The 27,741-nt window shown below is 35.3% G+C and overlaps 1 protein-coding gene, 1 long non-coding RNA gene and 1 other non-coding gene across 3 annotated transcripts; 1 reads left to right on the plus strand and 2 right to left on the minus strand.

Moving 5' to 3' along the window:
• Positions 1 to 6,872: 6,872 nt before the first annotated feature.
• TRNAH-GUG (transfer RNA histidin (anticodon GUG)) lies at positions 6,873 to 6,944 on the minus strand. The gene has a single exon. It is a non-coding gene; the product is annotated as a tRNA-His (tRNA).
• Positions 6,945 to 7,448: 504 nt separating this feature from the next.
• LOC141612130 (glycosyltransferase BC10-like) lies at positions 7,449 to 12,130 on the minus strand. The gene is made up of 2 exons (XM_074430846.1): positions 11,298 to 12,130; positions 7,449 to 8,474 (listed from the first exon to the last, which is right to left on the minus strand). Exons 1-2 carry the CDS (start codon positions 11,808 to 11,810, stop codon positions 7,836 to 7,838), a joined length of 1,152 nt encoding a protein of 383 aa, XP_074286947.1. The 5' UTR covers positions 11,811 to 12,130; the 3' UTR covers positions 7,449 to 7,835.
• Positions 12,131 to 20,330: 8,200 nt separating this feature from the next.
• Positions 20,331 to 21,341, plus strand: LOC141615218 (uncharacterized). Its single transcript, XR_012529722.1, has 2 exons — positions 20,331 to 20,638; positions 21,145 to 21,341. It is a non-coding gene; the product is annotated as an uncharacterized LOC141615218 (long non-coding RNA).
• The last annotated feature ends 6,400 nt before the right edge of the window (positions 21,342 to 27,741 follow it).

Raw genomic sequence — 27,741 nt, forward strand, 5'->3', positions numbered from 1 at the left:
CGTATATTATATTTGATGACACTTATAAAGATGAGCTTTCATCTTTACACTACCGATGTGGGATATGAGTTTGCAGCCTAACACGTTAATGTCATGTCGGGTTCGTGTTTAGAGAGTTCAATCCAAACCCAACACAATTAAATATCGTGTCGTGTTCGTATCGAACCACTTACATAAATAGATCATTAAACTTCAACTCAAACTCGTTAATTTTGTGTCAAATGTGTCGTGTTTTCAGGTTGTGTCATTGTTTGAAGACTATAGTTTTACCTTACCGGTTTCAATTGGTCTCCCTTGTGACGGGTTATCATTTGTGACGGATATTTTGTGAGATAAAATGGTAACAAAATGGGTTAGTGGAGAAAGGGGACCACATGAATAGTGTTGCAGAGAGAGAAAAAGTGGGTACATTGTGAGGTAAAATGGTATCCGTCTTCAGCTTGTGACGGATATGTCATGTCTTCAATGAGAATTTGTGTACCGGTTTACTCGTCTAGGCCGATTGAATATGGTTGGGAGTTGTGACATGACATGTAAACATGATAGCGTAAGCATCATATACAATAATTAACGTGTGGAGAATAAAGAAATAAAGGTAGGCAGTCATCTTTACAAACCACCTTTGTAAAAAAAGTCTAGTTTACAACTCTCTTTTTCATCCAAATGAGAAAAAAAGTAAGTTGGAATTTGACAACTAGCATCCGATACTTCCAACCTAAGGAAAACCCCATTATAAAATTCTTTACAAAATTTTCACCAATTTATACACCCAACAAAGGTTTGCCAGCTACCTGCTAAATAACATTCTACTTGCCATATTCTAACATCTGGCATCACATGTAACTATGTAACATATTTCCACCACCATTATGTCTTCCAGAGTTTAATATTGTATATTCTACAATGGAAGGTCCAATCTAGGGAATTCACTCCATTTATCAAAATAAAATAAACCAGGAAATTCTTATGAGCAACTGTAAGACATTTGGTATTAAATTATTTCCAATTGAAATTGAAATGTAAAGAGAAATAAATGAATTTGAATTGAATAGACTAACTCGAAAGACAACATAACCAAAAGATTCATTTAGTAAACCCCTTAGTCTAAACAAATGATTGAGACGGAAAGTAAAATAGGGTAGAATGTTATGTTCCGGAGTAACAAATTGTCAAATTTAGTTGGTGAAAGTAGTTATAAATTCATACCGTCCATTTTCACATGAATATGAATGCTGATATCTAAATTAGACTCCATGATCAGCTATCGTTGTATCGGTTTACCATTCACCTACGCATCAAACTGGTATTCATTCCTCCCGCTACAAAACACGTCTAAATAAAAAATACTCCGTACGCAGTAAATTACTTAGCTTAGACATGGTATACGCGAATTTTAGTTCATTTTCTCTGTCATAAATTGCAACGAAAACGATGGAACGAATCAATCATTAAACCAAAAGCTAAGATTAACAACAATGTGAAAATGATAATACTCAATAATAATAATAATCCATGAAACAAAATCTCACAACAAAATGACAACCACCAACAATCACTCTCCCTAAACCAAATCCAAACAAAACGACACTGAAATTGCACTAAACCCTAACATAATAAATCCAACAACCACATCACAAAATATAACCTCAAATTAATGTATATTATATACTAATATACTACTAATAATAATCAAATCTTATTTCCGACGACGAAACCATCAGATCTAGAGAACAGATCCGAAGAAGAAAGCGGCAACAGCGACAGCGACACCGCCAGCGACGGAAGGAACGACAGATCCAGCAGCGGAGGTAGGGCTGGGAGCAGGTGCATCGGCGGCCATGGCGGCGGAGCTAAGGAGGGCGAACACAGCGATGATGGCGAAGAAAGTGACTTGCATTGTGTTCGCCATTGTTGAATAGAGAGAGAGAGCTTTAGGGATTTGTTATAGAGAGAGAAAGAGGTTTGTTGATGTTTTATAAGTAGAGAGAATAAGTGGTAGTGGTGGAGGAGAGAGAGTTGTATTTATAGGAAGGAGAGTGTTCGGGCAGAGGGTTGTTGAGGCGGGTAGCTGCCCGGATTCTTCGCTGTGGCTGCCCAGTTTGTTTGCGCCAGCTATGTGTGTGGGACCTGACAATGGTTTGATTGTTGTTTTGCCAACTCTTTTCTCACAATTTATCGTCTTTCTCTTTTGAAATCAAAATTTTAAAATCTCTTTACCGTTGATTTGTTGCCAATTGTATTTAAATCAAATTAATTTTCTTCTTTTTAAATCAAATTTCAGGAAATAAAGTAGAGATATTTTTTTTTGAATATTCAATTTTCACTATGTTTAAGGCGTTCATACAAAATAAAACATTATTTTGAAATACTCCCTACAAAATAATCATTAAAATCTCTAGATTTTCTTATCAATGTTACCAAATCATGGTTGATCTTCACAATGTAATTGCCTAAAATTTAGGCAATATAATTCAACATATCTATTAGACAAAAAGATTAAACAACTAAAATCTTTATGATGAAAAATTACAATGAACCATATTTTTATCGGTTTTACTTAAAATAGGTATAACCATCTTAATAAAATGTCATCTTAAAGATTAAAATGTTAATTGATACCCACTTGGATATATGGGTCAAATATTTTTATTATTCCCTAGCTATTATACATTTATCTAATCCTATTTAATCTGTTTTAAATCATGATTTTGGTACAATGTATTGAGATAATATTTTACTTTAATTTTTTTTGTGTTGACCAGGAGTATCTTCTACCGACAGCTGAGTCAATCTCCTTCGGGGTATTGAAGGCAATTTAATGGGTTGACCCCTCCCAAGTTTGATTTTTTCATTCGCAAGAGTCAGAAATCGAACCCCTGACCACTTGTTTAAGAGATGAGAGCCCTTACCACTCACACCAGCAAACTTTGGTATAATATTTTACTTTATGACAGAGAACTTTTGTATAATAAAATTGAACTTATGTATAAGCATTACAGTACCTTACTCGTCAAAACAAAGAAAGTGCAAAGTGTAACAAGTATTTAAGGGCAGTTTTGGTTGCATCATTCTTACCTGTAAATATGTAATGCTCTTAATATACTCTCTTTTTCGCTATAATGTTCCCTATTTTTCGAAACGGATTATTCAAGTAATGTTCCCCTTTCCTTTTTTGGTAACTTTTACTTTTATTTTATTCATTCTTCTCTCCTATCACCAAACCCCACACAACTCTTTTAATCCTATTTTATTACTTTTCTTAATGTTTTGGCCTCACAATTCCTTATTTAACTCGTAATAATTCTTCTCCCTCCTAACACCAATCCCACCAATATCCTTTATTCATTTTTAATAGTATTTCTTAAGTATCCTGTCAAAGACAAAGGGGAAATAGAGGGAGTACTTATTAAAGTAATTGGATTTGTTGTACGATTTTGTAGTGGCTTTCATGACTAGAGGAATGGAATGTGGGTTGCATTATGTAAACCTTACATGCGTGGCACGTAAAGTCGACCTTAATATTATACTATTATGTTTTCAGTTTGTTGGATGACAGATATAGTTTTGTGATGCTGAAAAATGAAAATAATTTAATTTATCGTCCCATTCGACTATGAAACCAGTAAACATTATTGACCATATACATAATGGTACTATGATATAGTATACCATATGGCCGACAAATGTCAATGGAGTAAAACATTAGAATTGTGTGTTAGACATTTGATTTACGTCTGTACAATATTAACAAAGTTAATTGGTGTAACTAATAATGATTTTTCTCTTAAATAAGGGTTAAGAGTCCATTTCTCACTCTTGTAAATGAAGATCGAAATCAAATTTAAAACTTGAGAGAAGTCTATCTATAAAAATGTCATCATAAAAATTTGCCTAAAACATTAACATCAATTAGAACAAAATTGTTTGAATAAAAGAAAAGTTTGCATTTAAAACATTTAATACAATCAATAGATAGCTTAAACAAAGCAATTATCTTCATTAAGCTGATACTTAATGGTCATATCACAAAAATACAAACAATAGAAATTAGTTTGATTTATTAAAATGTGGGTTAAGCTAGTTAAACGTATTGTAAACTTATTTAATTTGTTGATTTCACGTTGCGTTTTATATTATCTTAGGAGTTAGGACCATTGACTAGTATAATTATGGCAAATTGATCAATAACATTCTTTCTTTATCAATTATTATAACTACAATTGATTTGAAATTTAAAGGCGGAAACAAATATAAAATTTTAACACAAAAATATCTATACTAGTTATAAAGCCTCCTCATTTTACCGTTGGTTTTGAGATAATAGAATACAACTTTTTACCCGACATGACAACATGATGCAAAGAGGCACATATTCTCGTGTTAATAACACAGGCAAATTCATCTTAACAACAACAACAAAAATAATTTGATATAGGAGAGCAGGTAAATCGGCAAATTAGTTCATATAGCATGACAATTAAAAACAATGGTTCCATGATTAATTGAAAATAATAATAATAATAATAATAATAATAATAATAATAATAAGTGGCATGGTTAATTGTGAATTTGATATAATCTACACGGCATGACAAGATTGTATGACATTAACAACCAAACCGCCCATACGAGATTAGTAAACAACGTTTGAATATTCAATTCCATGTTTTTAACTTGTCATTTGGTATACGTTACAACTTTCTCCGTATAACTCCTATTACACGGACATTCTCCGTTGACTTCGTGATTGTTACTTCTCCCCGACCTCAATCGCGCAAATACAGGTCCAAATCGCCTACTTCAAAACCATCAAGATATTTTTTAAAACTTTTACCCAATGCCGTTAGGATCGGGATTCTACTTTGAATCGATGGGAAGGGTAGGATCGAATCGGTAGAATTGGATCGTAGAATCGTAAGATTCTACAAATTCACTAAATATAGTTTTTTATTTGATAAAAATATATAATTGAAGTTCGAAACACTTATTTATACACAAAATATTGATAGTTAATGAGTTTAATATCATTTCGTGAACATATTTCTACAAATTAAACAAAATTTGGGTTTTACGATGTCATTATATAAAAATATATTTTAATATGTTTACTATAGAGTCGGATCGAAGGATCGTAAGATCGTAGGATCGTATTATGATCCTACCTCTAGAAAATTTCAAATAAATAGGATCGTAAGATTCTACAAACATGATAGAATCGTAAGATCCGGGATCGGTCAAGCATTTTTGAATCGTAAAATCGTAGAATCATAGGATCGAATCGGGATAAGGAAATGATAAATACAACCCAATAGGTTGTATTTAAACATTTAATACCCTTCTATATTTGGTATTAACATGTGTTTTTACGGCATACGTTGGTAAATCGTTATTCATTTTATCATACTACGTAGTACAATATGCGGGAAGGGATTAGGGAGATTTGAAACTATGATCTATAACTACAATTATATTCAAAATGTCTCTATACATTCTGTTAATATATATTTCACACATGTAAATAAAATATAATAACTCACATATATCAAATTAACGTATAGTCGTATATAACTCATTTGAAATTTTGAATATAGAGAGTTTTGTAAATGGAATAGTTAATTCAATATGTACTTGCACATAATTTTCTAAGAAGCTTGCCTCATTTCAAAGATTTTGTTAAAAATTTCTTTTGTGGTAATAATTTTACAGTAATAATAGCGTGAGGTAGTAAATGTAAGATTATTACCACAATAATATATAAACTCTCTATCATGGTGAAGGGTTATTAATTTCTATAAAGTGTATTATTCATTTGTTATCTATTTCTATTTTTTATAATTAAGTATTTGAACAAGTAGCTAGTGTGTGTAAGTGGATCATACTACTTCATAGTTTCTTTACTTTGTCGTTCCATTTCAAATATTTGATCTTTGTGTAAAAAAGAATAGATAATAATTCATTACGGCAGAGGTAGTATCTTTTTTTTATTGAAAATAATGTTTTGCGAAACATATTTTGCTGATTAATGCAATATATTAATTTTGTTCAATAAATTAATTTTTTTTTGTACAAAAAAGTTTAGATTTAAATGTTGGTCTTACCCAGTGCAAGGCAGATCACTGGCCTCTTGGTGAACTTAAAGTGGTGTTTGTAGATCGCCTACCAACATGAGTACATGACTGTATTTTAACCCAATGAGAATCGAACTCTCGCTTTAAGGTCAGAAGTAAGACTTTTTAGCATTGGGGTTAACCATTGTTGGTATTTAATAACAAATATTTAAAAGAGGAAAAATGGGAGGGGGTAGTAAAGTTAGTTTATCGATATTTTTGTTATGAAATATTTAAAACATATATTTTCGAGTTGATTTATGATTATTTTTTAAAAATGACCCCTTTACTTAAAATTGCCCTAAGAAATCTTAATAGCTTGACAATTACAAAGACTTGGAATGAGTATTGACTAAAAAACTCATATTAATAGGGAGAATATTATACAAAAAAACTTACTACCTCCATTCAACTCCACTCTACCTATTTCATTTTTGAACACTATTCACGAGTGAGTATTCAATTTCAATTTTCTCTCGAGTGAAAATATATTTATGTGGGATCTTGTTTGTTTCGTCTTTACGAGTACATTAAAAATATCTAACTTTTATAGCTTTTGCAAATACGTAGCTAACGATATTTAGCGCATAAAACGCGCGTTGACAAACGTGAAAAAGGAAAGTGGTAGAGTGAAGTTGAATGGAGGAAGTATTCAACAAAAACATGTAGTACACATTTTTTAATCTTAGCTACTAAACTAAAAGCTAGAATAAGCAGAAACTAAAAAAAACGCATGGCCGACCAAATGAAAATAAAAAGAGAGAATGTGGCTGCTGGGATTCGAGCCCAGGTCTCCACGGCCACAACGTGGAATTCTTACCACTAAACTACAGCCACTTTCTGTTCTCTTTAATTAAGTGAAAGATAATAATGGGAATCTTCAATGTACTCCCACAAGACGACAACTTGCTGTCAATTGATAAAGTACTTACAGCCTTAAAGGCCAAATCAAAGTGTTCACACTTCACAAATATGGGAAAAAGCTCTCAATCTCATGTTCGCTGCCGACGTGTAGAATGAGTTTGGTTAGCAGCAAAGTAGTTTTAGTTTTGCCTATACTCCTCCGATGAAGTTCGATGAAATTGAGTGTATTATGACCAAATATCAGACTCGTCTGCTTTACAAAACTGTTATCAGTTATCACATTGTTTAAAATCGAGTGGTCTAACCACTCCAAACCTTGAGTTCACGACCGGATTACAAGCTACCACGGTATAATCAGTACACGCCTAAGTTAACGACCAGAATCCAGTAAAAGTGTAAAGCTAAAAATGTATCCCTGTATGTACCGATGCTAAACAAAAGTGGTCAAGTACTACGTTAAGTTTAACACTTCCGGGAGAAAAAGAAAAGAACACAAAATGAATAATGGCATCATATTCGACAATACTAACTAACACGTATTAAGAAACTAACTGTAGAGTAATCGTTATGGAATGAATACCTATACAGTAACTATAAGATATCACCAATAACCTAAACATCAACTACCATTCACCAAAATTCCAACCTCTACAAAAGATCATGCCAAAATAATGATATAATCTATGGTTTTAAGAAGTTTATTTATAAACAACACAGGCTCTGGTCGATCGCCGTAACCCTCCAAAAGTCAGAATTTTTAGTCATTAAGAAGCAAAGCAATGACTAGAGCTGATGAAAGCTGGTTCGACTTGAGGAACATGCCCCAAAATGTTTAAAACCCAATATGACTCTGAAGCCGACTTATCAGAAACCCAAAACGGCAGGTGATATTTGTAACAATGGCTGCAATGTGCTTGGAGCGAATTTTCTCGCAAAGAGATAACACAGAGAGGAATTTTGGTCATTGTACTTGCAGGTTTTTTTTCCTACAATCTTTTTGAAGAAGTCCTCGGTGATGTCACCTCTACCGAAAGTCGCAGGGTGAGCTCCACCTCTCGACCAGTCCACAAAAGTAATGCTCCTATTTGCTATAAAGTCACCTGCTCGGATGGTAAGCATGGTCGGGAAATAGTGCTCATCGACATAACAATGTGGCTTACAGAATGCTTCAAACTTGTGGTAAAAAATGTTGTCTTCAACAATGTTGATGGCTAATCTCCTGTTAATTTCAAACCATTGAGATCCTTTACGCCATTGGGTTAGGTTAACCTCGGGAGCCATGTTCTCATTGTAGCGCCCCCTTCCAAATGGTCCGGGATCATCAAAAGCACCCATAAAACTATATTTTGATCTCGATATGTAATTGTGGATGACGCTGAAGTTGTAGAGCGGAACGCAAGATTCTGAAAGAAGCACAAACCACTCGTTTGAGATATCGAGCAAAGCATTAGCGAGAAGTCTTTTCTCGGCATCGCACATACTCATTTTTCCCCATTCTGCCAGCTGCATATGAAAGAGGTAAACTTGGTGACGAGCTAGTTTAAATTTGCAAAGCTTTAATATATATGCACAAAAGGAATCTCTAAAAATGCCTAGAACTTGAATTGATCATGAATAGACTATAACTCCCAACTTAAACCAAGATAGATAGTCCGCTTGAGCATCCACAGGATAAGAGTTCACAAACAATCGGATTCTGAACAAATTATCACATCTAAGTTCATAAACCTGTTTCTCACATACAAGAACAACACGAATGCTTGTGTATTCCTCATCTAATTATATGGCTAATAGGTTGGTTGATCTCACATGTAGGACTTCTCACAGTATCTAGTACTTCTCAATAACCTGAGCTCTAAACAGGGCACTAACTTGACCGGTTATGCATTTAATAACCCCTTGCCAGAAATTATAATTGTAGAACACACTAGTATCATGCCTCAAAAATCCAACAATGCAATGCACTAGTCAGAATTACCAGTCAAATACAAAAGCCAGTATAATAAGAACCTACATGCAAAAACATAACATTACCTAGTGCCACAACCGCCCAAAATTTAATGTCCTTTCTAAGCGACAAGGTAACACCAAGTGGAAAAGATGAACAAAGAGAGACAGATAAATTAGAAAAATGACATTTGCCAAGCATAACAACTCAAATTGAAATTCTCTTGCGATTGCAATTGAGTTATACTCTAGCTAAATTGTGCTCTTAAGTCTTAACCAAAAAAGCGCAGCAATATTAACCAAAAAAGTCCAAGCTCTTAACCAAAAAACCCCAAATATAAAATATCTGCCATGACCTGTGATGGCCGTCATCATCTGACATTAAAGTGATTAAACTCCGCGAAATCATCTAACATCAGATCTGCAAGTCTACAGCCTCATCCAAAAGCAAAGTTATACTCCCTATATCATTTTGAGAACATAAAAACGCAGAAACTTGGTCTTCACCAAGTATCCCTAGCACAAGCCCAGGACTTTCAAAATCTATCCATCAAAATTTGCCCTATTAAATTTCATCCCTACACTTGCTCCTTTACCTTGCAAGTTGCAAGTCTAATACAAATGTTAAATACATTTAATATTTTATAAACCCAATCTTCCCTATCCCATGCACGAAGTAATTCTTCACAAAAGTGTTAAGGTGTACAGTACATAAATCAACTATATTGTCAGTATAATACTAGTCCCACATTTCGTGAAAACAATATTAGCAACCAGCCCTTTCCCTATATTATTAATCCTTACTGATCACAATGACTACATATCTTGCTTATCATCAACCGAACACCTTGTTAATCACAAAAGAACACTAGTTGGTCCTTTGCACACTTCAACAAAAGTGTAAATCTAAATCGATTATATTGTACTTTAACTCTTTAAGTACTTGCTACAATTTATTCTATCAAGAAAGATGTCTTCATAGGTTATCCACTCAATCAGAAAACATACAAATCAGTGATGTACCTGCTACTCTGCTATGGCTCTTAAGTACAACACCTACCATAGTATTAAATCTCGGTTTCGTCCAGGTTGCAATATCCGTAATTGCAGTCTAACATTGCTAAATGCAGTCAATATCGCCTCAAAATGCTTTAAAGTGTGGTCGTGGTAAACTCCAAAACCTTTATAACTCAATCATGAATCTTATGTCACGGCCGATATTTAAAACCATGACTCCTATAGCCATATCCCATATTACAAATTTATATCTGCTACAAACAAGCTATTAAATCTCAAGGCAAAGCTTGGAATTGATCTCTCCCATAGACTAGTTTCTAAAATGTCATAAAACAACATAAACAGATGAGTTCATGATAGACGCATAAAGCACTACATGCTTAATTTAGGGAGCTATAAGCTATAGGACATGATACTTCTGCATATGACGAGATTCAGTTGAAAATTTTGAAGCATCTCAGCCAGTTAACTAAAATATGTTTTAACTTAGGACCATTTTTTAAGGCCAGGACATCATATAAAGACGTGAATTCATCGATTTATAAAAACAGAAACTCTCTCCATAGTATTTTTTTTTCTCCACACTTCATCCTACACACATTTTAAGAAAAGTGTTAAATTGACAACTCTATGCTTCATTATTCTCCCATATCAGCCCCTCCCTCCATTATCTCTTACCATAGATTTACCACCAACCTTCCACACAACCCGCCTAGTCACCACTACAACCCAGCCAACCACCATAACCAGCCAAACCACCACAGACTCACGAAACCATGCAGTCACCACGAGCTAGCCAGCCACTACAACCCAGCCAACCACCACTAACCTATATAACCACCACAACCCACTACCCTCGTAACACAAACCCTGACCAACTGCTCGTTATGTATAAAGCTCTTCGTCACAGACATAGTCTAATTAGCCTGATAGTCAAATCATATGCAAACACAGGTTAGTGGGTATCACACTAACAGCGATGATTAAAAATTTGTATAACCTAATACATGTTTGCATAATCCCACTTCCCATACCCTTTTTCTCGTAACTGGCAAGTTCAAAGTCCTCCAAGAACCCATACATAGCTAAGGATAAACTACTCGACCTTATTACTAAACTTCTATCATATGCATTTTCAAGAATCAATCACCATTCAATTTAAATGGATTAGATATAACAACCTACAAAGGCATACACATTGTAACCATAAGTTTTCCTGTTCACAGCCAAACAACAAATGTAGTACCGATATGGCGATACAAGAGCACATTAAAGCAAATAAGATTCGAATACACACAAAAGTAACAATGATAAATTAACAAAAACAACAAAATGAGTATAGATTGGCATTGAGAAGCTTACTTTGCTAGGTATATGCCTTCTGTAGAAAACAGAATTGGAAGGAAACTCCTGAGTGTAACTTGGCATGGAGTGAATATAGATCGAAAACCGGCCTTCATGGCCCTTAAAGAACCTCTCCCAAAGGGGAGCCAAAGGCAATGGACCCTTGGTTAAGAACATAAATGCAATCTTAGTAGTTCTATTAAATGGGTATTTCTTAATCCTAGGCACAAATGAAGCTCTCCAAAACAACTCTTCATCACTCATTGTATGCATCAAATTCGACGAAAACGGTCGAATCCAATTATCTAAACCACTACCTTCAACAATACATGGATCATAACTAGGCTTAATATCACTAACTACATGATCAAACCCAAATTTTTTGAATGTATTTAGACTAATAAATGAAATTATAGCACATAAAACTAAGAACATTAACAATATTAATAGTAATCTTAATGGTAAACCCCTTGTTCTACTTACAAAGGTGGGATCTTTTGCTTCTTCTAATGAATTAACCCTTGTTTGCATCTTGATTATAACTGCTAAAACTACACAAATTGAAAAAATTATAACTGTTCTTAAAATAAATAAGATCAAACCCTACAATAATTTGGGGAAAGTTAGTAATTTTAACAGTTTTAAGATCAAATTTAGAGTTGGGCAGTGATTATTTTAACTGCCCATCAAGAAAAAACAAAGTTTATGAGTGAAAAATTGGTGTGAGAAGATCTATGGATATGAAAGTGGGCAATTACAAAAGAAACAAAGCTGTGTTTTTCAATAGTGATAAAAAGTGATGGAGAAGTGTGGGGATTTCAGCGGATGTTTCTGGTTTGATTGTTCGATTTGGGCATATATGTTCAGTCGACACTACGTAAATACGACAAGGTGTCAAATTATGACTTTGGGTCAAGCTCTAACACCTATTAAAAAAGTTGATTCTGAAACAATGTTCGATTAAACGAAACGGACTCCAATTTCAAAAAGGATTTACAACCAAGGAATTGAGGAAACGCGGAAATTATTGTGTGAGACGAGTTTTACCTTGTGTGATGGTCTAATTATGTAAAATGATAACTTATTTACTAATATTAAATGGCTAACGAAACGAACTCCAAGCTCAAAGAAAATTTATAATCGAGGAATTAAGGAAAGGAAAGAACAAAAGAAAAGGACATGTAGATAGAGTAGGCAATGGGCCGTGTTGGGCCGGCCCGTCGTGCCTTCCCCCAAAATTGACCCGGCCCAGGCACGGATATTGGGCTCTTCGGGCCGTGCCGTACCAGGCCCACTGATCCAAACCTACACCGCGGCCCGCTCAAGGCACGGTCATTTTCGTGCTTTCGGTAGTGCACTGCCCATGGGCTTTTCGTGCCTTGTCAGTAGGTACCCATGTGCTTTAATATTTTTTTTATTTAAAAAAAAACGTTATATAATTGATATTTTTTTACTACTTTTTGTTTAATAAATGATGATTAATGGTTTAAATATATATTTTATTAAATATTAATGTACTTTTTGTTTAATAAATGATAATTAATGATTTAAATATATATTTTATTAAATATTAACTAGTATAGATCCCGCTCATTTATTCGCGGTATTTATAGAGTTTTTATTTTTCAGGATATTATATTTACATTTTAAATCAACAACTCAATAATATTTATATTTCACTAAGTTGTATTTTGATACAAAACATAAAAAACTGAAATTTTGAGTTTAATTGAAAGGTTAGAATTTAAGTATAAGATTATATTTTAAGGAAAGGTAATCTTTTATCAGAAGAAAGTGTCACATATTTCCTTATTGAGGTATATGCATTTTTGACTGAAAACTAAAAGAAATTTTATTTTCTTAGTAATAAGGGAGATTCTAAATTGACTCTATTAAATTTTTATTTTTTACCTCATTATAATTTTGATATGAAAAAAGGAAAAATTTAATTGTAACACTGATCACGAAGATTTACTATGTTGTGAAATGTCTATTTTAATGATTTGTTTTTTTTTTTATCATAAAGCTAATGATTTTATGTTATACGGAGTATATTTTCTAAAATCATTTTTTTTCACCAAGCTGATTATATCGGTTTGTATTTTTGTATAATACCGAATAAGTTTACGTCAAGTCGTTCTCTAAAAAAAAATTAGCAATATGTATTTTATAATTTTATATCACTTTTATTTTAATTTAATTAAAAGATTATAACTTGATGAAAGATTTTAATGAAAAGATAATAATGAAAAAAAGAACATCATTTGTTTCCTAATTTAAATTGATTCCTTTTGGAGGGAAAATTTTAGAATTCTCTTATTCTTTTAGTATTAGGGGGATGTACTTTTTGTTTAATAAATAAAGATCAACGGGTCATTCTTCGTGCCGGGCCGTGCCAAGCCCGTCGTGCCTGGTGCGTGTCGGGCTCCACCGTGCCTGGGCCGTGTCATGCCTAGGCACGGATTTCTAAAGAAAATCGTGTCGGAGCCCGTCTCAAGCCCAGTCGTGCCGTGCCCGTGCTTCCTCGATTTTCTCGTCGGGCCGTGCCGTGCCGTGGGTCGTGCCTGGCCGTGCCGCCCACCGGCCCGTGGCCCTTTATGCCAACTCTACATGTAGATCATCGATAAGGGAATTTCTAAGGGATAAATTAATTAGAGATAGGAGTACTTTTGAGTAGAGCTTATAAAAGTTGATCTGACTCGAGAAAATTGATACGAATCACTTGAAATTTGCCTTGATAGAACCTAAAAGTTGGGTGAACCAAAATCGACCCTGTAACACTACGGATTCTCCTTGGTGACTACTCGACCGAGTAGAACCTACTCGGCCGAGTAGTGCTGAGGTTGTGTATTGTTTTGGTTCTGCCGAGGAACACTCGGCCGAGTAAAGTGAACACTCGACCGAGTATGGGACACTCGGCCGAGTATACACTTACTCGACCGAGTGTCCGGTTTGGCGAAGTATTATTTCGACGGTTTGATTAGGGAGCGTTTAAGATTTATTTTATATCCGCGTCAGTTTCAAAATATCATTTCTACTTCATCATTCTTACGTAACCCTAATCTCTCCCTAATTATTCCCTAATCACCCCCTTTGCTTTGTTGATTGCGAAACCTTCGGAGTCCTTACGTACATTTCCTCATCCTACTGTTGGTAAGTGTTATTCTATGTTGTTTGTATTCGTTGGGGTTACTGTGTGTTTACGGAATTGGGGGAAATGGGGTTTTGCAGTTAGTGATTGGAATTATGTGATTGTTGTTGTAGGTGACGATGTGGTAATTGTTATGCATTTGTATGATTGATTGCGGATAGCGGATTGCGAAAAGGTAGGGTTTCTCCTACTCGATCTTTTAATTGATTGAGATTGCATATGTTTTATAATTGTTGTTATCTGCTGATCATCGGAGGTTGGGTGTTGTGGTGACGGTATTGGTGTGGTTGTCTTTGTGACGATTGTGGTGTTGTGACAAATTGTGATGCTTGTGTGTGTGATTGTGGTGGAGTCACTTGCGGGAGTGGCTTCACACCCTAGTTCGCCCTCCGTGGAACCCGTCACGGGAGGGGATGTGCACATTAAGGGACAGGGATTGTTAGTCGCTCGTTGATGAGCTGGACTAGGTGGGGATGGGCTGCGGTCACCCATCAAGGCGAGGATTACCCGTTGCGATGGGTAATGGCGGGGCTACACACTTCGGTGTGTAGTCGGTTCTTGTGTGAGATCGATGATCAGTTTGGTTGTATAGTTGTTGTCTTATATTGATTGAGTAGTCTTGACCCCGTGTTGTTGTTTTGTAAAACTGCGGTGATCCATTCGGGGATGGTGAGCAGATTGTGACAGTAATGCGGATGTTTAGCTATGGGACAACATGGGGAGTCACCACGTCAAGTCTAGCTTCCGTTGTTATGAGTTTAGATGTCTTGGATTTCATTTGTATTGAGACCTTGTACGTTTATTTTGAGTTGGTCTGAGATAATGTAATCTTTAACTTTTATACTTTAATAAATGTGGTTTGGAATTTGTAACTTTGATATACTAACCTCGGGAAACCGAGATGGTAACAGCCTTTCATGCTAGGGTAGTCCTTGGTAAGGTACCTTGGTATGAGGGGGTGTCACAAAGTGGTATCAGAGCCGACGATTCCGGCACCTAAAACTAATGAACTCAATGAACTTAGGGAGTCTAAATAAAATGAACCCGGGGAGAGTTGTTTGGAGCTACCGCAAAGACTTGGGAGACGTCCCGGAGTCGCACTAAGGCCCTTACGATCTCAAGCCGGTCACATGGGGGGAAACTGTTATATGTTTGAGTTATGTGTGTTTGATATCTGTAGTTTGAATCTTGTTCATGGTTGGATTAAAGGAGGAAAGAAGTGGAATATGGTAATAGTTGAAAGATGTATCGACGATTTGTTGATGTTGAAACTTTGAGCATGGAATATGTTGGCATGTTATGTGTTGGAACATGGTAAAAGATGAAAAGTGAATTGTGAAATTGTATCTGGTTGATATTGAGCATGAAGAATGTGATCATGTTACCTGTTTAATACAATGTTGAGCATGAAGTATGGTAGTGGTACATGTGCATAGGAATCTGATGATTTTAATGCTTGATTGTTGGTAGAAGCATGTGATTAAGGTCATGCGTCTGTATATGTAAATGTGGTGTTTAATTTTAAGGTGAATATGATAAATGTTCAACTATGTACTGGTTTTCAGAAGCATTGGGTCGTTATTGTTTGTTTTATGCATGTTAAAGTTGTTTTGAAAAGAAATTTTGATTTGTATACAAACCGATTTTGTAAGGGTTGTCTTAAAACTGTCATAAGTCGAGTTCTAGAAAAGATATTGCTGTGATTCCAAGTTGAGGTGATAGCTTGTCCTCTTACGATTCTAACGATAGGTCACACGCCCAAAATGACCAAGTAACGAGTGAGATATGACTGTTTTACGAAAACTGGACGGTCTGAGAATCGCGCTATACTCGACCGAGTAGTCCCTACTCGGCCGAGTGTCTTTTATACTCGACCGAGTATTCCATATTCGGCCGAGTAATCTCTCTGTGATAATACTGTTTAGCGTCTGGAGTCGTGAACTCGGCCGGGTGGTCTCATACTCGACCGAGTAAGGTCTACTCGGCCGAGTATTCCCAATACTCGACCGAGTAATCCTTCTGCGATAATTGAGTTTGCTTCTGAGTCGAAAACTCGACCGAGTAATATAGTTACTCGACCGAGTACCTTGTAATTGACCTAGTATGTTATGTACTCGACCGAGTACCTCTTTGGGCGGCCACTTTGAGTCGGTGGCTATGTTCTTACTTTTGTTTTGAGCCGGTGGCTATGTTTTTACATTGTTTTGAGCCGTAGGGTATATACACATGTATGTTTTGAGTCTTAACGCATTCTTTTATATGTGAGACGGTCTTGATACGTAAGTTACCTAAGTTATGACATTGAGAATAACGGCTTATGAGGGACATGTGTTGGATAAGGAAGACATGTGTTAATGTGGTTGTGAGAGATAGTGGAAAAAGGAAAGGGAAGAATGATAAGCTAATCGAGGTAAAGAGCATGTTTTGTGAGATATGATGAGTGAAATAGTCGTGTATTGAGTAGTATAAAAGTAAGTGTATATAGGCAAGGGTGATGTAAGTGCAAAGAAGCATGAGAATGAAAGATTGAGATGAGAGATACGAATAGTGACATTTCGGGATGTGTAAGGACTTATAGAGGGAGACGGTTAGCATTGTGTTGCTTAAGGATATATGTAATGAAAGGTTGCTTTAGAGGGATGGAGAAGAGGGTTATATAGTGAACTTAGATAGAGTTATGTCGCGACGTGGATTTGTAGATGGTGACCAAGTTTGGGAATTTGGAATTTTCACGATGTGAGCCTAGTGAGTAATTCTTTGGGCAGCTAACGTTATGAGATGAATTTTGGTTTCCTAGTGATGTAAAAAGGGAGATGCAATTGTTTGAACTTTAAACGTTGATTTTATGGATAGATTAGTGACAATTGGGAGTTATAGTATAATGAGAGAAGACCCATGGTAAGAAAGAGTGAGATGATATCGACATAAAATAATGGGGATTGAGTTTGGAGCAATGTGAAGGTAACCGGAGCACTTAAGAGTTAGACATAAATAATGAAGAGTTGAATCATTAAGGGAGTTTGTCGAGGGTAAAAGAAAAGAATAAGGGGAGTAAAACTAGGAACATGTTCACGGAGAATATGTGATATAAAAGTAAGGAATCGTAGAGATGTATGATACTATCATGAGGATTTGAGTTACAATTATATAGAAGTTCCAGGACAACATGATAATCATGAGTTTCGAGGAATTAAAGAAAGCAAAATTTGGGTAAAGAATTTGCACGATATGAGATTTTGGTGGTGAGTCGGGTGACGATACGATTACGGATGAAATTGGAAATAGTGTTGAGGTGATTTTTGTTGATATATTTGATGTTTGTCGTTTGGGATGAGAACCAAAGGGAGAAAAAGGATTGTTATATTAAGAAGTGATAGTAAGAGAGTAGTCACATGAAAAATGTTGGTGTCATAGTATTGTCACTAGTGGTTGAGGATGATGTTATTTTGGGGAAGTTAGTTGTTCTAATGAGGTTGATTTTGTGAAGGTGATTAATGTTTGGTTATGAGGGATTTTAAGGTATGGATATATGAGGTATTCGTTAGTAGTTGGGTACGATGATGATATGGCTACGTTCACGAGTGGTGATAAATGTGTGTAAAAGAAGATATGTTATGAAGGGCACCTGAGTTAAGTCCTGATAAGAGGTATTCATTGTCAAGTGGTAACTTACGAATCGGGATTGGCTATTTGGATGTGATTATGGGTCTTAGGAGTATGTAAATGTTTGTGTGAGGTTGTGACCTCACGAGATGCGGTATGGTGTGATAGTCATAAAGTTGTTATATGAATGTTTGTAATATATGTTGGATACGGTAACTTAATGGAATGATGATAAAAAAAAAAAAAAAAAAAAAAAAAAAAAAAAAAGTGATAGTTGGGTGGTCTGACAAGACTGGTTATACTTGCATGTGTATTCATGATATAGGTTTAATCCATGAAAAGTATGGATGGTATGCATGAGATTTTTGTCTATTTATTCCGTATAATATGTTGTGTCATAATCTGCAAAAGCGCTTTTGAGTAATTTTGTTGTCCAAGATGTTATATTGAGTCGGTGTTTATGGGATTGTGTATGGCACGGTACTTACTTGTTGTGATGCGGGTATTTTCGCACTGTGGTGCGCCACAGGTGGCAATTTTGCGATGTTGTCACCGGTTGTGGTGGAGTAGGTGAGATGACTATGTTACGAGTTTTCGAAAGTGCTTACCAGTTAAACATATATTGTTGTTTGTTTGCTGCTGTTCCTGGTGAGTTTTGGTTGAACATGCAGACTGTTGTTTTGTTTGTTGATGTTTCTTACCAGTTTCAGTTTGGGAATGAGGGTAGAGTATGATGTGAAAGAGAGTTGTATATGTTTTCGTTGTTGCCATGGTATAGTGATATTCTGTTGATGGGACACAGTTGTGAGAAGTTGTTACAGTAATTTTTATCTTGTTTTAAGATGAGGCATCGGTAGTCATAGTCATGGCAAGTGATTCGTGGAATATGTGTTGTAATGATCTGAAAGCGACAAGTGGTTCATAATCTTTTGTTGAGATAGTGGGTGCGGGATATTGGGAATTAGTGTCATGTTCGATTTATGTATGAGTTTTGCGGTAATGAAAGAAAAGAACTTGAGGAGCTAGTGTGAGTGTACGTAACAAGTGTGGAGTGTGAATTACGCTTTTGGTGATATGAGTTTTATATAGTTTATATAAAGATATATGTCATGTTGCGGTAATGTGGAAGAGTTGAAGTTTTGGGTTAAGTTAAGGATTTTGAGGTATAGGTTAGGGGGTGTGACGAGTGAATTGAAGGATGAGAGTTGTTTAAGTAAAAGAGCCTAAGATATATGCATGGCGACTGTTCAGATTATAAGTGGTTATCTTTGACATGTGGTGGTGATGAAGATAATGAGAGGTATAACTAAGGATCTAGTATTAGTGAGTTACGAGGACGTAACATTTATCTTAAGAGGAGTAGGATGCGATAAAAGAGATTTTGATGGTTGTGCATATGGTAGTATAATTGGAAGTAGAGTGTTGGTGTAGCATAAAGGACGGATATTTGTGTTGATTTTATTAAAGGTCATGACCGTGCTTGTAGTAGTTCGATGTTTAGCAATGAGAGAATATTTCGACAGGTGTTGACGATTGAATGATGATATTTATGAGTTCGAGAGTTTTGGCAGCTGGATGATGATGTTGAGGAGTGTGAGTAAACTTCGAGGACGAAGTTCCTTTTAAGAGTGGTAGAATGTAACATTCCGTTTTTATGATTGATCTTCTTTTGTGGATTGAGTGCTATTGAGTGTTATGGAAGTGATACAAGGTTGGCAACATTATATTGTGGTTATTGGGTAATGTTATGGAGTCAGTATTGAGAGCCTATGCTATAGTTGAGACGATATCGTGAGCCATGTTGTGGAAGGAAGAGTGGTTTGTGGAGTTGATGTTAAGTGTCCATGTTTTATAGGTTAGGTTGGAACTTCGCGGTCGTGTTTTGTATTGTTGTTGTTTTGCTTTGAGTCGGGATAATGATTTTTGTGGTGACTTGTATAGTTCTATGGTGTTGTTATATGTGGTTGGTATAGTCTTGTGGCGTAGTGTTGTGCTTTGTTTTATAGTAGAGTGTGAACTTCGGGACGAAGTTCTTTTTAAGGGAGGAAGATTGTAACACTACGGATTCTCCTTGGTGACTACTCGACCGAGTAGAACCTACTCGGCCGAGTAGTGCTGAGGTTGTGTATTGTTTTGGTTCTGCCGAGGAACACTCGGCCGAGTAAAGTGAACACTCGACCGAGTATGGGACACTCGGCCGAGTATACACTTACTCGACCGAGTGTCCGGTTTGGCGAAGTATTATTTCGACGGTTTGATTAGGGAGCGTTTAAGATTTATTTTATATCCGCGTCAGTTTCAAAATATCATTTCTACTTCATCATTCTTACGTAACCCTAATCTCTCCCTAATTATTCCCTAATCACCCCCTTTGCTTTGTTGATTGCGAAACCTTCGGAGTCCTTACGTACATTTCCTCATCCTACTGTTGGTAAGTGTTATTCTATGTTGTTTGTATTCGTTGGGGTTACTGTGTGTTTACGGAATTGGGGGAAATGGGGTTTTGCAGTTAGTGATTGGAATTATGTGATTGTTGTTGTAGGTGACGATGTGGTAATTGTTATGCATTTGTATGATTGATTGCAGCATAGCGGATTGCGAAAAGGTAGGGTTTCTCCTACTCAGTACTGTTAATTGATTGAGATTGCATATGTTTTATAATTGTTGTTATCTGCTGATCATCGGAGGTTGGGTGTTGTGGTGACGGTATTGGTGTGGTTGTGCTGTGACGATTGTGGTGTTGTGACACAATGTGATGATCTTTGTGTGTGTGATTGTGGTGGAGTCACTTGCGGGAGTGGCTTCACACCCTAGTTCGCCCTCCGTGGAACCCGTCACGGGAGGGGATGTGCACATTAAGGGACAGGGATTGTTAGTCGCTCGTTGATGAGCCGGACTAGGTGGGGATGGGTGCGGTCACCCATCAAGGCGAGGATTACCCGTTGCGATGGGTAATCTGGCAGGGCTACACACTTCGGTGTGTAGTCGGTTACTGTGTGAGATCGATGATCAGCTGGTTGTATAGTTGTTGTCTTATATTGATTGAGTAGTACTGACCCCGTGTTGTTGTTTTGTAAAACCTGCGGTGATCCATTCGGGGATGGTGAGCAGATTGTGACAGGTAATGCAGATGTTTAGCTATGGGACAGTCATGGGGAGTCACCACGTCAAGTCTAGCTTCCGTTGTTATGAGTTTAGATGTCTTGGATTTCATTTGTATTGAGACCTTGTACGTTTATTTTGAGTTGGTCTGAGATAATGTAATCTTTAACTTTTATACTTTAATAAATGTGGTTTGGAATTTGTAACTTTGATATACTAACCTCGGGAAACCGAGATGGTAACAGCCTTTCATGCTAGGGTAGTCCTTGGTAAGGTACCTTGGTATGAGGGGGTGTCACAGACCCAACCCGAGGTTAAACCGACAACCGAAAATTACCTTATTTGTCCCAATCTGAACCCGACTTAAACTAAGTCGAACCGATCCATAACCCTATATTAACTCAACCGGGTTTTGACACGATAACAAAATTAGCTTAATAAGGGATCCAAAAAACATCAAATTGATATTTTCATCTTAATTTTTTAAGCTGGAAACTATAATAAATATATTTCTAAATTGTTTTAACATGAAATTATGAATTAAATTAAGCTAAAATGTACTTCGTATGTACCCGCATTAGTGACTCAAACTAAATTTGATCCGACTTGTCACCGATTATGACCCGACTCGAAAAATACCCGACATGAATCGTAACCGACCTGCACTTGTTACTGACTCGAAACAACCCGAACCCGATATGACCTTGCCCTCTTTGACCTGCCACATAATTGACCCGGGTCACCTGATTGCCACCTTTAGCTATGAGCACGTGAAAAGTTTACACGTCACTAAAACTAATTCTTTTTTGGATTATTTCACAGGAATAATCCAAACTATGTCTGCTCTTCTCATATTAATCCATACTCACGTTTAACTGAGAATAATCTATAATATTGCCTCATTTATCTTTCACTAAACTAAGCCTAATTTTTACCTGTTGTAACCGGTAAGCTTTCAAGTCATAATAAGATTATGGACCCCATTTTTGTTCTTCTTCTTCCTTCATCAGCTTTCCCCAAATTAAACTTAATTATCTGAAATCATTTCCTAATTCATTTACTCAATTTTCAATATTAATCAAGACCCAGAAAATCATCTTACTATAATCCCTCAATCAATCACTCCAACCCCAAATTTCAACAAAAACCCTAATCAAATACGGAGTAACCAATTTACACAATACATAGGGGGTGTTTGGTAAACGGCGGATTGGGAAATTTTCAACATATTCAAGGCTTTTAGCATGTTTGACTCACCAATCTACTATTTTGAGTGTTTGTTAAATGACATATTGAAATAGTAGATTGGAGCCCAATCTACTGTTTTTCAATATGCTGCTCTACCCAGCATATTCACATTAGTAGATTGTGGAATATGAATCTATCAACAATCTACACAAAGATACAACAATCTATTAACCAAAATCCACTAATTACCAAACACTTCTACTAAATCTGCTAATTGAAATATACTAGTCAAACATGTTAATCCAATCTGCCATTTATAATCTACTTGACCAATCTGCTTCTACTAATATCAATCAGTTGATTACCAAATAGGGCCATAAACCAATCAAACTTGCTCACCTACGCCAATGGAAGGACTCAAGCTCAAGCCTTAACTTTGAACGTAGATCAAGAAGAAAAAAAAAGGGTCTTATCACTTTAATTTCCCAAGGATAGTGAAGCCTCAAATCTAAACACAAAGTGAAAAGCAAAATTTGTTTCCTTGTATCATTACATGTATCATTTTTCCAAAATCATTTTCCCAGAATACCAAAAATGACTAGGTTGTAAAGAAAGATCCTAAAAAAAACCTCCTACAACAAGTATTTATAATACCATCATCTTCGTCATGATCTTCAAGTTCAAGCGTCTCACCTAGATTTATGGAAGGATTACATGAAGTTGGTCCTACACCATTTTTAACAAAGACGTTCGACTGCACCCGGTCCTCTACTGCTCTACATCATGATCTTCATTATTTTTGCCATGTTTTTTTACTTTATTCTTGCCCAATTGTCACAATCACTACCAAGGTGTTTTCAGAAAGAATATTATTAGGATATTAGGCCAATTAGGGTTAGGTTACAAGATATGGCGGCTACCGTCTAGGGTTTAGAGTGTTAGGGTTCAGACTTCGGTAGTATAAATAGATGTATTGTTATCATAAAGATCACAACTCAATAATACAATTCCTTCTATGCAATTCTCCCTCCCTCTATAATCTTAACATGGTATCAGAGCCTCTTTCTTGAGGACTCTAAAAACTGTTTCCGCATTCTTACCGGTGGGTGGCCGAAAAATTATACACCCCCCGGTAGGATACTTAATCAAAAAAAAAATGCATCCCAAAATGGTCGGCAGTAATAGCTTTTCCAAAAACAAAAAAAAAAATCTTTCTTTTCCTTTGAAATTTGATTAATCGTCTTTTACGTCGTTTAAGGTGGTACTTATTTTATTTGGAGTCCGGAAAAATTAACGTTCTCCAGATCTTGAAATTAACGGATAATTTTCCGTTTTTTTTATATTTGTCAGGTTCGATTAGGGTTCTTGCAAATTAACTCATACTTTCGACAAGTCCGAAAAAATTAACGTTCTTGTTCGAGAAATTTTAACGAGTCTTATACTCATTTCTTACCTACCTACCTACCTTTGAAGACGAAGAAGATGATGAATGACGAAGAAGATGATAAATGAAGATCGAAGATGATGAAGATTGAGATTTCATTTTTTTTTCTTTTTATATTTTTTCTTTGTATTTCTCCAATCGTAAAGTTCGTACTACGTACTGCCTTTACGATTGCGGGAGGGTATTAAGATATTAGGCCCATTAGGGTTAGGTTACAAGATATGGCGGCTACCGTCTAGGGTTTAGAGTGTTAGGGTTCCGACTTCGGTAGTATAAATAGATATATTGTTATCATAAGGATCACAACTAAATAATACAATTCCTTCTATGCAATTCTCCCCCTCTATAATCTTAACAAATATTTGTCATTATGTTTGAGTTAAGTTCTCTTTTACATTTTCCATTGTGTGTCTGTCATTGGAATTTGTTATTCGTAGATTAATTTTCTGGTTTTTGATTAAGGAGGTGGAGGGAGTTTTGTTCATCATTGAATTAATTGTCTGGGTTGCATTGATGCTCAAGTGGATTTTGTTCATTGTTACTTGTTAGATTAATTTTATGGGTTTTGTTTTAATTAGTTTGATTAAATAGGTAAAGGGGTTTTTTGTTTTTGTTAAAGTGAGGAGAGAGGGGGTATTTTCTGATTCATAAGTCAAAGGGAACTTGTTGTACAAGTCTCCCTTCCATAAGTTCAGTGAAAGATAAATGAGGCAATAGTTTATATTATTGTCAGTTAAACGTTAGTGTAGATTAATATGAGAAGAGGAGGCATAGTTTGGATTATTCTCATGAAATAACCCTTCTTCTTTTTTCAATTGTACTCGGTTGTATAGTTGTGGCTAGATGTGGCAAATGAGTCAATCAGATCTGGTTCTGGATCATTTCTGCCCACTACACATTTTGGCCTTTCAGGTAGGACGACTTGGGTCATTCGAGTTTCGTGTCAATTTTGGATGTCAAGTTTTCTGGTCGTTCTGAGCTCAGATCACTTTCTAATAAGATTAAGGCCCTGTTCTTTTGGACTGAAACGGATCTGATCTAAACTGAACTGAACTTATAGGATCTGAACTGAACTTATAGGATCTGAACTGAACTGAACTTACAGGATCTGAACTGAAGTGAACTTATTAGATCTAAACTGAACTTATAGGATCTGAACTGAACTGAACTTATAAGATCTGAACTGAATTTAACTTATAGGATCTGAACTTAACTTATAGGATCTGAACTTAACTTACACGATCTGAATTTAAATTAACTTAAATTAATTTAACTTAATTATTATTATTATTATTATTATTATTATTATTATTATTATTATTATTGTTCTTGTTGTTATTTTTATTATTATTTATTACTATTATTTTTTTATAAACCGCAAGTTTTATTATTATTATTATTATTATTATTATTATTATTAATAGAAAAATAAACGCAAACTTTTATTGAGATTAAACAAATTTTTTACAAGAAATTAGTGGGTAGCCAAGAGAGAACACTAATAAGAAAATATAGTCTAAAACACAAGGTAAAATAATAACATTTTTCCGCTTTATATACATTGGTTTGTTCATACATTATACTACGGTTACATAACGATAAAAAAATAATGAGAAGAGTGATAATTTTGGTTTAAAAATAATAATGTATATATGTATCAAACAATTAATAATGTCAAATGTTTTTGCGTCGGTTTTAAAAATAATACTTTGTATATAACTTTTCTAAACTGAATTTATAGGATCTGAACTTATAGGATCTGAACTGAACTTATAGGATCTGAACTGAACCGAACTTATAGAATCTGAACTAAACTGAACTTATAGGATCTGAACTGAACTTATAGGATCCGAATCGAATCCGAACTTATAGGATCCGAATCGAATCGAACTTATAGGATCTCGAATCGAACTTATAGGATCTAATCAAATCGAATCAACTTATAGGATTTAAAGTGAACTTAAATTAAGTGACTTTAAGTCCAAAAGAACAAGGCCTAAGGGGTCATTTTCAAGTATGAAAGTCGTTTTAGCTCGGGTTAGTGATTAAAACACTTTAGTTAGTACGAAGTGCTAACTTGAATAACAAAGAGTATTTACAAATAAATTTATTTATTAAGGAGCTTTGAAATCATGGAACTCTTTATTTTTTTTATTTTTAATTATATAATAATATTTCGGGTTATTTTGAGTCAGTTTGGGTCATTTCTAATCGGGCCCATTACAAGTTAGATAGTTTGGAGGAAGTCACCTTAGATGAGGTCAATCAGAACTCAAATCGGGCCTATTCGAATTTGAGGTCATATAATTTTAGGTAACTTTCGAATTTTGCCATTTTAGTTGTGGTTTAGCTTCAATTCATCAGGATATAATTATGGATGAAGATATCTTGTTATCTTGGAATATGGGGTTGAGTGCACCAACAGTAAGAAGAGAAGGTAACTTGTAGGCCTAAGTTACGATTCATCCTAAAACCTATTGTTGAGAAAAGGTGTGGTTCATAAAGTTTACAAAATAATAAATTTGTCCATCTCGGTAAATAACAATGGTAAGAGTTTTAAGTCATCTTTCATTAAACAAAGCGTCTTGCTTGTGACGGGCTAATTCCGTCACAAGCAGAAGACCTCTCATAAAAAGGGAGAGGGGACAAGGTGGGGCACCTTCCATGTGCTTCCCCACTCACCTCTCATGAGTATTTTGTGAGAGAAAACGGTATCCGTCACAAGCTTGTGACGGATATCGCCGTCTTCAATGAAATTTTGTGTTCATTAAAATGTACTTAAGTTATTCAAATTCATTAGAATACATGGGAGTGTCGTATGAGTGGAATATTTTTTTGTTCACAAATTCTCATTTGCGACGGCGTTACCCGTCGCAAGCTTGCGACGGGTCTAATAGATACCACATTGAGCAAAATGGGCCGGATAATACTTTACTACATGCAATTGTTTATTGAGTTTTCAATCAAATATAAGGAACATATGGTACATTTGCATTAAATGCTTGCTTGCATGTGAAACATCACCAATCAACTTTATTATTTCTTCACGTCTCATTTCATCCTCTATCATCTCACAAACCTACTCCTTCCATGCTGCCAAATTTCAAAAAAAATTCCTTCAAATCTTCAAATTATATCAACAAATCTTCATCTAAAATTCATTCAACACCAACAATAACATATTCTATCAACCAAATCTTCATCTAAAATTGCAAATACATTATACCCAAAAAATAAAATAAATAAAAACATGGTAGAGGAGGTAGCTACGACGGCAACAAAGGATCAAATCGTTGATGTTGTTTTTGTCGTTGTTGATGAGATTTTAAGTTGTTTTTGTTGATGAGATTATAAGATTTTGTTAATGAGATTTTAAGATGATGTTTATGTTGTTGAATGAATTTTACATGAAGTTGTTGATGTTCTTTCTATTGTTGATGATGAGATTTTAAGTTGTTTTTGTTGATGAGATTCTAAGATTTTGTTAATGAGATTTTAAGATGATGTTTATGTTGTTGTTGAATGAATTTTACTTGAAATTGTTGATGTTCTTTTTGTTGTTGATGATGAGATTTTAAGTTGTTTTTGTTGATGTTGATTGAATTTTGGATGAAGGTTTGTGGTAGTTGATTATTAAAAATAACATAATAATGAGCACAAATACACTGCGTTTTGTCTTGTTTATACACTCCGTCATATATGTAACCATTTTAGCGTACAGTGTGATCACTTTTAAGAGTTCTTTTGTCAATCACAGTGTTACCATTTTAGAGTACAGTGTCACCATTTTTACCAAATATTAAATTTATACAGTCAGTCATATATGTAACCATTTTAGCGTACAATGTGACTACTTTTAGGCGTTCTTTTGTCAATCACAGTGTTACCATTTTAGAGTACAATGTCACATGTTGCGTAGTTAATTCATTGTCACATGTTCTCGTATATCTAAAGCATGTCTTTACTTTTGGCCA

This window comes from Silene latifolia, chromosome 11 (genome assembly GCF_048544455.1).
Source record: "Silene latifolia isolate original U9 population chromosome 11, ASM4854445v1, whole genome shotgun sequence".
NCBI classification, from domain to species: Eukaryota; Viridiplantae; Streptophyta; class Magnoliopsida; order Caryophyllales; family Caryophyllaceae; genus Silene; species Silene latifolia.